This window comes from Caretta caretta, chromosome 8 (assembly GCF_965140235.1).
Source record: "Caretta caretta isolate rCarCar2 chromosome 8, rCarCar1.hap1, whole genome shotgun sequence".
Classification (NCBI taxonomy): domain Eukaryota; kingdom Metazoa; phylum Chordata; order Testudines; family Cheloniidae; genus Caretta; species Caretta caretta.
In genome coordinates, this window is record NC_134213.1 from 35,002,100 (window position 1) to 35,015,199 (window position 13,100).

General features: G+C 46.0%; 1 protein-coding gene across 5 annotated transcripts in view; it reads right to left on the minus strand.

Annotated features, from left to right (window-relative positions):
* Nucleotides 1-13,100, minus strand: part of SIL1 (SIL1 nucleotide exchange factor) — a 226,922-nt gene that overhangs the window by 162,554 nt on the left and 51,268 nt on the right. For 4 of the 5 annotated variants that reach the window (XM_048860385.2, XM_075131377.1, XM_048860384.2 and 1 more), the window contains one exon: nt 4,876-4,990. The exons of the other annotated variant lie outside the window; for it this stretch is intronic. In XM_048860385.2, the coding sequence (XP_048716342.2) occupies nt 4,876-4,980 (105 nt within the window). In that variant the 5' untranslated portion in view covers nt 4,981-4,990. The remainder of the gene's footprint in view (nt 1-4,875; nt 4,991-13,100) is intronic. 5 annotated transcript variants of the gene reach the window in all.

Genomic DNA, 13,100 nt, shown 5'->3' on the forward strand with positions numbered 1-13,100 from the left:
GTCCCCTAATCATTTTGGTTGCCCTGCGCTGGACTCTTTCCAATTTTTCCACATCCTTCTTGTAGTGTGGAGCCCAAAACTGGACACAGTACTCCAGATGAGGCCTCACCAATGTCGAATAGAGGGGAACGATCACGTCCTTCGATCTGCTGGCAATGTCCCTACTTATACATCCCAAAATGCCACTGGCCTTCTTGGCAACAAGGGCACGCTGTTGACTCATATCCAGCTTCTCGTCCACTGTAACCCCTAGTCCTTTTCCGCAGAACTGCTGCCGAGCCATTCGGTCCCTAGTCTGTAGCGGTGCATGGGATTCTTCCACCCTAAATGCAGGCCTCTGCACTTGTCCTTGTTGAACCTCATCAGATTTCTTTTGGCCCAATCCTCCAATTTGTCTAGGTCCCTCTGTATCCTATCCCTACCCTCCAGCATATCTACCTCTCCTCCCAGTTTAGTGTTATCTGCAAACTTGCTGAGGGTGCAATCCACACTATCCTCCAGATCATTTATGAAGATATTGAACAAAACCGCCCCAGGACTGACCCTTGGGGCACTCCACTTGATACCGGCTGCCAATTAGACATGGAGCCATTGATCGCTACCCGCTGAGCCCGACAATCTAGCCCTAAAGTCCTCCTGTGGGACGGAAGGGGGCGGGGCCGTAATTGCCTTATCCAGGAAGGGCAAGGAGGCTGGTGCAGTACTCTGGGTGTCCGCCGGCACCGGAAGCGCCACCACCTGGTCGGCCTCCAGGTACGGTGCAGAGGATTGACTCCTTCCTCGGAAGTCTGGAGAGGGAGACCAGTGGTGCTTCTGAGGCTCCGGCCACTGAGCAAGCCCAGTGGGGGCTGCATCTGAGGCCACAGTGCCCACTGATACCATTGGGCTGGCCACGGGTCCCAGTGCCACTGCACCTGCTGCGGCACCAGCGGAGCCGGTTGTTCAGCCTGGCTGGCCTGGCCCACCCATTGATGGACGACTACGAATGGAGGCTGGGCTGACGTACGACCAGCCGCTGTCCTCGGACCTGGAAGAGCAGCAGTGCCAGAAGTGACACCGACCACGGGACTGCGATCCCAATGTGGAGGACTGGTACCGTCAGTAATGCCTGCTCTGCTATCAACTCAGACAGGTGGATCCGCGACTGCGAGACGACGGCAATCGACGCCCGGCTGTGGAGGTGATGCCTTGGCAGGGTCTTGGAGCGGGATTCCAAGCAGGAACAGTGTCGATGACCATGCCGTGACCGGCTGTGATAACCCCTCCGAGACGAGGGCCTATGGCGACATCTGCCTCAGTCCCGTCAGTATTCGCTCCTTGAGGTGGAGCAGTGCCGAGAGTCTCGGTCGGACGGAACCCAACCAGACAGCCTAGTGTGAGTCGAGGGCAATCCACGTGGACTTTGCCCTGAACGGTCGCTGGGTGGTGAACAGTGTCGGGAACATTTCCTCGACTGAGACCGGTACCGAGCCGGGGGCGACTGCGGAGATCCCAGCGGTGGCTTGCCTCTGGAGCGTGGAGCCAACATCGGCGGTGCTCCTGGTACCGCCATGGACATAACGTCCTGGGCCACCCGCAGGGCCTCCAGCGTGGAGAGCATCCGGACATCCTGGGAGGCCTGCTCTGAACACGCCGGGCTACTCCGCTTGACTTGAGACGGAGGCCTAGAGGCTGGTGGGGATTGAGGACTGCCCGACATGGTTCTAGCCTCTGTCCTGGGTTTACTTTGGTGCTGCTGCAAAGAAGGTGTCTTTTTAGCCTTCTTGACATGCCCTGTGGATGGGGAGCAGTGCTGACTGTTCGATGGTGCTGGAGGGTCGCCACACACCGACACTGCGGTAACTGGTGTTGACTCGGAGCGGGGCGCTGGAGTCAGCACCGACTCCATCAGAATAGCCCGGAACCTAATGTCCCTTTCTTTCTTGGTCCGAGGCTTAAAAGACTTGCAAATTTTGCAACGATTGCTGATATTGGCTTCTCCCAAACAGCAGAGACTGTCCACATGCGGGTCACTCCTTGGCACAGATTGCCTATGAGTGTCACACGACTTAAAACCCAGGGCGCAGGGCATGCCCCAGCCTGGGCACTCTAACTAAACAGCTAACTAACTACAGGTACTAACACTGAACCAACAAGCAGTTCTGGGGATGAGCTACAGCAAAGCTGGAGGAGAGTAGTTCCAACGCACCTTCTCTGGCAGCAAGAAGGAACTGAGGTTGGGGGGAGTGTGCAGCTCCCCTTATACCGTGCCATGGAGGCACCATTCCAGGGGTCGCTGGGGCGCTCCCCCCATGGGTACTGCTAGGGGAAAAACTTCCAGCACCAGTGCACGTGGCGAGCATGCACACATATTGTGGAATACACGTGAGCAATCACTCGAAGAAGAACTGAAAATTCTGGACCAAATTCTGCATTAGGCCTCTCCCACCAACTTCAGTGGAAGTTGTGTATGTATGTTTAATGGAAGAATTTGAATTGTTTGCATTTAAATGTATGTTACACAGTTTCTAAAAAATGTTTCTGAGTGTGGGAAATATCAGTCTGTGGTTCTGAGCAACACGTGTGCAGTTAAAAACTATGGCGATATAATGCTTGAAAAGTTAGAGAATATTTTTATTTTAAATGTCAAAAGGACAGAAATTTGAGAAGTACAAGGAAACTAGAGCTTAATTCCTACTTTTGCTTAGTGCATGATGAGAGGATTAGAATTGTTAAGATTATGACAAATGGTTAAAGCTTAGTTACAATCATAAATATATGAAGTCAGCTTCTATTGATGAAAGTGAGTGTTAACATTTTCTGAGCCAAGATTCAACAAAGCTAATATAAATGAGCCACTAGTTATTACTTTGCTTATTTATGTTGTTAGATTATTATCCAAGAGGGATTTAATGACACACAGTCCCATAATAAATTCACCAAGATGCCTCTTAATTTTATATCTGTTGAAAACACATAATGGAGACAGCTGATGTTTACGAATGGTCTCTGTTCAATAAGAGTTCTGCAATCTAAATGTACTGTAAGGGGTAACAGTACGTGTCTTTCTTCATTTAAACAGTTGCTTCAGCTGTTTGGCCTGTGATCACTTTATAACTATCCCATTTTCACTAACAGTCTAAATACCATTAACATTTGCTGTGGTAATGAAAATTGGCAATTGCACACAAGCAAGTTTATCATATTTTCTACTTACATAAAGTACATAATTAATTGGTAACTACTTTTGTTTTGCTTAGAGAATCAAGAGAGTAGAAACCAAAACAGGTTCTACAAGGAAAGATAGACATTTCCTTAAAGACAGATAGAATGTTAAAATGGAGTTAAAATTGGGATTATTCCCAGTCCAGGCAACTAGACACACCCAAAATGGGGTTCCCTGTGCCTCACCCTTCCTTAGGCTAGTAGTAGCCGAGACCACCTACATGAGCTATTCTGGGCTGGCAAGGCGGCCTCCACCACCACTCCCGCGGCCAGGCTGAGGCCTTGCCTCTCCTCAAGCCACCACTACCTGTCTGCAGACAAACTGGGATCTGTCTCAGAAAGGGGAGGGATTGAGCAAAGGACTCTGTGTGGTGGGAGCCTTGCAAAAGCCATGATAACGTGGTGATAATAAGGGTCATTCCCATCTCAAGGTATGTCTACACTACACACTAAGCCTGAGCTCTGACTCAGGTTTGAGCCCACGCCCCCCTTTCATCCACACACAAAACAGTATGACTCAGGTCAGCAAGCAGTCAGGGCCCTGGTCCTCGGACCCTGCTGTGGGGGGGGAGAAGGGAAGTGGTCACAGTCTGAGTCCCGCGTCCTAGCCCGGTCATTTTGTAGTGTGGATACAAGTCAAGCCACATACCTGAGTCACAAGGACTGCATAGTGAAGTATGAACGCATTAACACAGCTGAGACACCTAGATCCAGCAATTGTAAACACAGATTTACAATGCAGTGCAGACATTCAAGCATGGGCTTGGAAACAAAAAGTCCAATACACTGGCTGACACAGACACAGGCTTAGTGTGCAGTGTAGATATACCTTCAGTGTCCTCTGCTAGATTGGTGTTGTCAAGGGTCCCAGAGAAGTGGATTTCAGAGCCCATGAAGATGACTGGGGCAGCTCACACCTCTCTGAGCTAGTGTGTCATGCTGTCTGCAAATGCTGGCAGGTGACACTGCATTGATTACACTCAGGGTCACGTATTCAAGCTTTCCTTTGCAACCAAGAGAACTAGATACATTTTTTTTTTAAATGAAAGCTGATTTTCTGGTTGTTCAGCTTCGCACCCTTACATGGATGCTGAGTACACACAGCTCCCATTTCATTCAACTGAAGTCTGAAAAATCAGGCTCAGGGTGTCTCAAGTTGGGCATCCAAAAAAACAAAGGGCCCAAAAATCATACGCCCCTTTTGAAAATGTGGGTATAAGTGACTTACCCACAGTTACACAGTTATCAGAAGCACAGCTGGGAACAGAATACTCTTGATTTCTACCTCCTGCTCTCACCGCTAGACCACACGTTTAGCTTTAGTTTTTATCCTAATGAAATTAAAGTTTTAGTTGCAGCTGCTTAAATAAAACAAGGTGCCTGTGACAAAATGTGAACGTTGCCTGAATCGCATGTTTCCTTTTGCCAGGTCCTCTTTATTGCTCAGCATCAAGTGACTCAGATAGGCTTACTTCTTAAAACTTTTCTGAAATTTTATACCATAGAACATTTTAAAAAGACAAAATGCTGCACAGATGAGAGGTGATGCACTGCTATACATAATTTCAGGAGAAATAAATAAGGCTATGCTCACCCCACCAGTACCAAGTAATTCAAATGATTTCAACGACCTCTTATAGCCTTCTTTCACTCAGATTAGAAGATACTTACTGGAATTCTGTCACTTAAGCATGAACAGAAGCACAATGCAGAAAGCAGCAAAACCAGCAAACTCAGTTTAGAGACAATGGACAGGAGTCCAATGCAATGAGACATTGTAGTCAGTCTAGAATTCAAACAAAAAAACAATTATATAATATGTTAATACACATTCTTCACAGTTTTCAACATTACTATTCCACATTCTGTAGTTGAGTATTATATTTATTAGACACACAAGGTGGCGGAGGCAATATCTTTTACTGGACCAACTTCTATTGGCAAGAGAGACACGCTTTCAAGCTACATAGACTTGGATCTGAAGAAGAGCTCTGGTAGCAAATTTAGGGCCTGTCTTTGGGCCTTTTCACATCCCAGCTATGTTTTTGTTAACATGAGGTATCCAATATTCTACCCCTCCCCATGAAGGTGCACCTTTCTGTGAAGTATCATGATATAATCTGCAAGCAAAATCCCACAGCCTTACTCTGGCAAAACGTCCACAGAGGTCAACAAGAGTTTTGCCTGAATTAGCACTGCAGATTTGGGTCTTTCTATTTCCTGTGGCAACTCCAAAGAAATGACTGAGGAGCTCACGTGGAGTTCAAGACTGAGGCATTTCAACCACAAGGTAGGGTATGGGAACAAGGCTTTCCTTGGTCATCACCACTGTCTCAAAACAAGAGACTGAAAACCTTTGGTGCCAGTTCAGCTGTGTCAATGGGGAAGGTACAGATTCCTGCTGAAACCCATAACCCAGCCCTAACATGAATAATAATAAATAAAACAGCAGTAAGTCAGTTTTTCAGAAGGAGGGCAAAGAAGATGCTGTTCCTTAGCCAGTGCTTCAGTTTCTGAACGAGGCCACTGTAATATGCGATACATAAGGCTATGATTTAGTCATGGAGGTCATGGAATCTATTACTTCCAGCGACCTCTGTGACTTCAGCCTGCAGTGGTTGGGAGCTGCAGGGTCCCCCGCCACCCATGGGGGCGGGGAGCTGCGGGATACCCCTGCTGCCTCTGGCGGCCCCCAGAACTCCCAGCTGTCAAGGGAACCCCCGAGCTCCTGGCCACTGGGGAGGAACCACCAAGCTCCCGGCTGCTGCAGGTTCCCGGAACTGCGGGTGGTAGGGGTACCCTGCAGCCTCCAGCTGCCGCAGGCAGCTCCTAGCTCCTGTGCAGCTACCTGCTTCAGGCGGTGTGGAGACCCACAGATCCCCATGTTGTCATGGATATCGTTAATAAACATCACGGACAGGTCACAGCTTCCGTTAATTTTTCTTTTTAGCCCATGACCTGTCCGTGACTTTTACTAAAAGTATCTGTGACAAAATCTTAGCCATAAAGATTCACTATGACCAATTGCACTGGTTTCTCATCTGGGCCACAGAGTACAGCACTATTGTGGCCTAATCCCTAAATTTCTCAGGAGACATTGTTGTGTGATTTCAGCCAATGCCATCTGCTTCTAAGGGCATGTCTACACTACCCGCCAGATCGGCGGGCAGCGATCGATTCAGCGGGGATCGATTTATCGCATCCAGTCTAGACACGATAAGTTGACCCCTGAGAGCTCTCCTGTTGACTCCTGTACTCCAGCTCAGCAAGAGGCGCAGGCGGAGTTGACGGGAGAGCGGCAGCAGTCAACTCACCGCGGTGAAGACACCACGGTAAATTGATCTAAGTACGTCAACTTCATCTACATTATTCATGCAGCTGAAGTTGCATAACTTAGATCGATCCCCCCCTAGTGTAGACTAGGGCTCAGAGGAATGGGCTGAAAGATACAAATGCTGACCAAAAACCACATATAATTTTTCCCCTCCCACAATTCTTAACAGCAATTGCTGTTCACCATACAGGAAACAGATTTTTGTTCTGTTATAAAAGTGAAGACACAAGTGAACATAGAAAAATTAATTTATCCCCAAAAGAAAAACTGAAAATCTGATAAGAAGTAAGAAGTTCTCCAAAGCAGTGACAGAGAACTTACAGCTCACTAAAAATAAAACTCAAATGTACTGATAAGACCGGTGACAAATCACAATACAGCTCTCTAAAGGCTACAAGATTGTGCCTGCCTAGAATGCTGCATGCCCCAAAACATTTAACATCTTGTGTAGTTTACAGTTAAGCAGGAAGAGTTAGATGTTAAATGTAAGGTGATATGTTCATAGAGAGAAGCATCCATATCTTGCCACCTTGTTACAGGACAGAAACATTCAGATGTAGTAAGACATTTTCAGACTAAATTTTAAAAGCGTGTGTGCGTGTGTATTTGCAAAACAACACAAACTTTTCCCCTGTCCACAAAAATGACTTTGGAGACTTCATAAGCTTGCTGCATTTTTAAAACGTTTTAGCTGTTAAATTTGCTTTGTTTCTTACATCTTGTAGCAGCTGAAAATGGAACGATGGGGATCTATATATGGTTCCAAACAGATGATAGGATTTGTAATAATAAACTTGCTGTTTTCCAATATAAAAAATGAAGGAATTTGCACAGGTGTAATTACCAATGTAAATTCCCCTAACATAGAAAGGGCCTTTGTTTTAAATTATCCTCTACCTTTTCTCATAAAAAATTAGGTGCTAAAGAGGCTACAGACACCCAGACTCAGAAATACTTTTGTTCCCAAGAAGCAAGTGCTCATGTCATAGCATGCAATGTTTTCAGTGGTGTGGCTCATTACCGGCTGTTACTAGTTGTGCATCAGTAACTGCCGCACAGCTCCGTGAGTGCAGCCAGTAGAGGCCTAGTGACACAATTCAAAAGAATTCAACAACAGGAACATATTTCATGAATTCTTACTGCGGCTGGGTACGCACCATTCTTTTGTGTTTTAACTCTCAACGTGCAGTGTGTATTATGTGCTTCCAATACCTCTATAAGAAACATTATCTGAATTTTGATCAGCCATGCTATAGGAGCACATACCACTGTGCCCTTGTCTTGTGCTTGACTTCTCTTGTGCCCTTGCCATAGACTTAAAAGGCCAGAAGGGACCATTGTGATTATATAATCTGACCTCCTGCACATTGCAGCCCACAGAACCTCACCCACCCACTCCTATAATAGACCCATAACCTCTGGCTGAGTTACCGAAGTCCTCAAAACATGATTTAAATACTTCAGATTACAGAGAATCCACCATTTACACTAGTTTAGTGCAAGTGACTCATGCCCCATGCTGCAGAGGAAGGTGAAAAACTCCCAGGATCTCTGCCAATCTGACCCAGGGGGAAATTTCTTCCTGACCCCAATTATGGCAATCAGCTAGACCCTGAGCATGTGAGCAAGACCCACCAGCCAGACACCTCTACTCTATGTTGCAGCCAACAGAAATAACAAAGTATAATAGTCCTATCCCTGTTCTCAGCTAAAGATCAAGGAAGTAATACTGAGATTATAGCAGCCTTGCAAAATTGTTAGGAAAGCTTACCAGCCCAAGCACAAAATCTATCCCACTGCCCTTCACCAAAATGGCTAGTCATAATTAAAATACTAATGATATTTTACTCACTCATCAGCAAGACTCACTCTTGTCAGGTAGAACTTTGCAAGGCTGCATTATAGAATGATAAAACTTTTAGTGAAATTTGAACATGGATCTTGATTGCCTCATGCAAGCTGCTGAAGCACCTCAACTTGCACTGGCTTCAGTGGAATTTGAGAGCACTCAGACTCTGACAGGATGAGGGCCCTAATATGGTTGGGTTTTGGTTTTTTGTTTTTAGTTGTTTTTTTTTAAACAGTAAAGGTTTTAAAAGATGAATGCCTAATATGGATACTACTCAGAATGTTACAGGTCACCTATGTGTCAACTTGAGATACTAGTTTCAATGTAGCTATGATGATCAAAATCAAATATGGTATCATCTTAATGGGGAGTCTCTTTCCGGTCATTCCAGACAAACTAATTTGACATTCTAGAAAGTTTTTACTATCTTTAACTATTATGAACCTATGAAATGACCGACAAACATAACAAAGCTAAACTAATTCAGGAAAACATGGAAGTGATGCCTCCTCACCAAAGCATTCTTTGCATCTGAAAAATACATGTTTACTTGGGGTGGGGGGAAGGAAGCCATCCAAAGGAATACTGTAAAAAAGATTACCATATAGGTAAAGCACATGCGTTTTGTTGAAATAATCAACTGCTTAAGATCCCAGATCAATAACAATATTGCAATGCAAAATTTAAAACGTTTTCAATAAATGTTTTAAATAAACTACTTGAAAATTATTCATGTTATTTTTATACCATAGCACCCAAAAGGCAAACAATCAGGATCAGGCTCCTAATGTATTCGGTGGTATATAATCACACAGGAAGATTCTAGGAAAACGTATCTGTGCTGTCCTGAAAATTTCTGCTTAGTGCAATAAAGTCCACAGATCTATTACAAACAGTAGGTACTTTACCCTGCTTGCAATTTGGGGGCAGAACCATAGCTGTCGGTCACTGACAGCAAGGGAACACCTTAGCTACCCGCAGTTCCCTCCAGCTGAGAATTTCCACAGCCAAGATCATTCCATTCTACTTTCCTAAATTACAGAATGTGTTAACTATGCTTTGAAGAAAAGGCATAGCAATTTCTCCTAATGCAGAACCTGGGACTAATCTCCCCTCACATCCCCAAAGTCAGGTTTAATTTGTTAATTTCCATCTCTGTTCTGGATGATGCATTTGTACTCAGGGTAGGCCAAATCTGTGAACATTACTACTTGAAAGACATTTCAGGATAAGCACAGATACATTTTCCTGTTCATCATCATGATAAGGTCCACAGATCTGTTACAATGGTGTTTTCACAGCAATGGGCCTCCAGGATAAAAAGCAGGATCTCCCTTTAAACACGGACATAGAATCATAGGACTGGAAGGGACTTCGAGAGGTCATCTAGTCCAGTCCCCTGCACTCATGGCAGGACTAAGTATCTAGACTATCCCTGACAGGTGTTTGTCTAAACTGTTCTTAAAAATCTCTAATGGAGAGTCTACAACCTCCTTAGCCAATTTATTCCAGTACTTAACCGCCCTGACAGTTAGGAAGTTTTTCCTAATGTCCAACTTAGACCTCCCTTGCTGCAAATTAAACCCATTACTTCTTGTCCTATCCTCAGAGGTTAAGAACAGTTTTTCCTCCCTCCTCCTTGTAACAAACTTTTATGTAGTTGAAAATTGTTATGTCCTCTCTCATTCTTCGCTTTTTCAGACTAAACAAACCCAGTTTTTTCAATCTTCCCTCATAGGTCATGTTTTCTAGACATCCTAAATATGGAAATTATGTGTCTTCCCCTGGGCATTGAGGCATGAACAAAATACTTCTGCAAAAACTGGCATTGGTCAGAGTTTGGATGACCAATATACAGAATGTGGTGATATTATGTATTGATGGCCACGTGGCCACCTAGCAAATCTCAATGCAAGAGACATGACTTCTCTACCTGAGATGGTCAGCATTCCTACAGATTGGTCTTTGATATCTGAAAGAAGGAAGAATGTTTCTTGAATTTACTTTCAGAATGAATGCTGTGACAGTTGTGAGGACTACTTGGCTGAATTAAAAAGTACAATAGTTGGTCTCATTAGAGAGAGTTCCCATCTTCACCAACTCCTTTAATCGGAAAGGGTTGTTATTAGGACATCTACTTTAAGGGATAGGAAGTAGGAGGGCCTACAGGAGTGCAATTGGGGTAGTGCTATAAGAACCAGAATACATTTCTGAGGCTGAGCGCTGTAACTCTGCAGGGCTGGAATCAGGACAGTTGTCCTAAGAAAGCCTTTAACGTTGGGATTTTTGCACAAAACTTTCATTTCCTTGCTGAGAACATTGTAGTACAGAGACTTGACCTTTTGCTTTGACACTCTCATGCACAGACATTAGAATCCTCCTAGACTCTAGAGGAATTTGAGACAATGTTTCATCCTTTAATGCAGTTAAAACATGGACTCTGCTTCAGCCAGTAGAATAAGTTCTATTTGTTCACTTCTCTGTAGGCTCCATGAGACTGATAATCACTTCATCCAAGTATCTATTCTGAATCAATCTGGTGCTGGATGGAGCACTGGGTTTTGACAATCGCAGACTTCCTCTGCAAGGTAGAGACAGCTAAGGCTCAAAGTTACCTTAATCAAGCCCGAGAACCATAACCTCTTCAGACAGAAAGGCAAACTGCAACATTGTTCCCAATAGGATTCACTAAAAACTGGATTTTTGTTTCTCTGACACCACTTGCTTTCCTTTATGACCAACTTCATCTTTTGTTAACATTCTTCTAAGAGGAGATCTTGTACCTAATGGAATTCATCCTCAACACAGGCTTCTGACTGACTACCCTGGCACCCATAGGTCTGTTTATCATGAATCCAAGATATTCTACAAGCCATGTCGTTCTGTATAGTTGTTTCAGCTCTATCACGTTCTGTAAAGAGCTCTCATTAGCAAAATTTACCAGGAAGAAGCAAGAGTAAAATTCCTTCTTTCTTAACACCAGTATTAATATTACCATTATCCTGGACGCACTTGTCAGATCAAATGGTAATGATGAGAACTGGAAGGGGAAGGGGGGAAAGCTGCCATCACATGAAAGTTCTGTAGAATGATAAAATGGGAATGGAAAGATGAGTCCCCTTTAGGAACTTGTTCAAATGTTTCAGATGGATCTAGCTGATTCGCTATGGCTAGAAATAGGATGGGGAACAGCCCTTGATGGGAATGGGTTATATCACTCTGATTTGAAGTAAATAATGGATGGTTTCATTCATATTCTAGCATTTCACTAGGTAACTTCAGCTCCCAAACAAGACACTTATTAAGAGGGAGCAGGAGACATAGTCCTTTCCTTTTGCCTCTGGCTTTTCGTGGCCTACCTCACTCCCTGAAGCCTGTAGGGGTACCAACCTCCACAAAAACACCACAGAGCTGAGTGAACAATCTTCCCAAAAGAGAAGTGAAGCCCTAGGACGGGGTGGGTGAACTTTTTGGCCCGAGCGCCACATCGGCATTGCAAAACTGTATGGAGAGCCGGGTAGGGAAGGCTGTGCCTCCCCAAAGAGTCTGTCCCCCACCCCCTCCCACTTCCTGCCCCCCTCAGAACTCCCGACCCATCCAACGCTCCTTGTCCCCTGACCACCCCCTCCCGGGACCCCAACCCCTAACCACCCCCCAGGTCCACACCCCCTTACCCAATCCCCCCTGCTCCCTGACTGCTCCGACCCCTATTCATACCCCAGGCCCCAGACAGGCCTCCCCCGCCCCGGGATTCCCACACCTATCCAAACCCCCCTGCTCCCTGTCCTGACTGCTCCCCCCAAACCTCTGCCCCATCCAACTGTCCCCTGGAACCCGTTGCCCCTTATCCAACCTCTCCCCCCCTTACCATGCTGCTCAGAGCAGCAAAGCCCCACCGCCTGGCTAGAGCCAGCCATGCCGCCGCTGCGCTGCCCGGCAGGAGCGGTGGGCCAGAGCATTGGCAGCACATTGCGCTGAGGCTGCCGGGAAGAGGGGAGAGCGGGGGACAGGCTGGCGGCTAGCCTCCCCGGCCAGGAGCTCAGAGGCCGAGCAGGACAGTCCCTCAGGCCGGATGTGGCCCACGGGCCGTAGTTTGCCCACCTCTGCCCTACGATAATGGCTGGGTATGTGAAAGACACATTATTGAGACAAACTGTTAGTCAGAAATTGGAAATACAAGGCTGGAATTTCCTTCAGAAAAGCCCTGCTGCTGGGGGGTGATGGTGGGCATTCCCCTGCAGCCAGTGACTGACAGGTCTGCTTCTGCCCCCAAGCTGCAAGCCAGATGAAGTACTCACTGCAACGAAGCTGTGAAACTTAGCTTGACCAACCCTGCAAACATTTAAGCATGTGCATAATATTATTCTCATAAGCATTTCCCATTGACAACTCACATGAGTAAAATTATGCATGTGCTAAATCTTTTACAAGGGTCCTCAACCTTTTTCTTTCTGAGGCCCCCCCACAACATGCTATAAAAACTCCACAGCCCACCTGTGTCATAATAGCTGATTTCCTGCATATAAAAGCCAGGGCCGGCGTTAGGGGGTAGCAAGCAGGGGAATTCCCTGGGGCCCCATGCCACAGGGGCCCCCAGGAAGCTACATTGCTCAGGCTTCAGCCTCAGCCCCAGGTGGCGGGGCTCAGGGACCTGGACTTCAGTCCCATGCGGTGGGGGTTCAGCTTTCTGCCCTGGGCCCCTGCAAGTGTAAT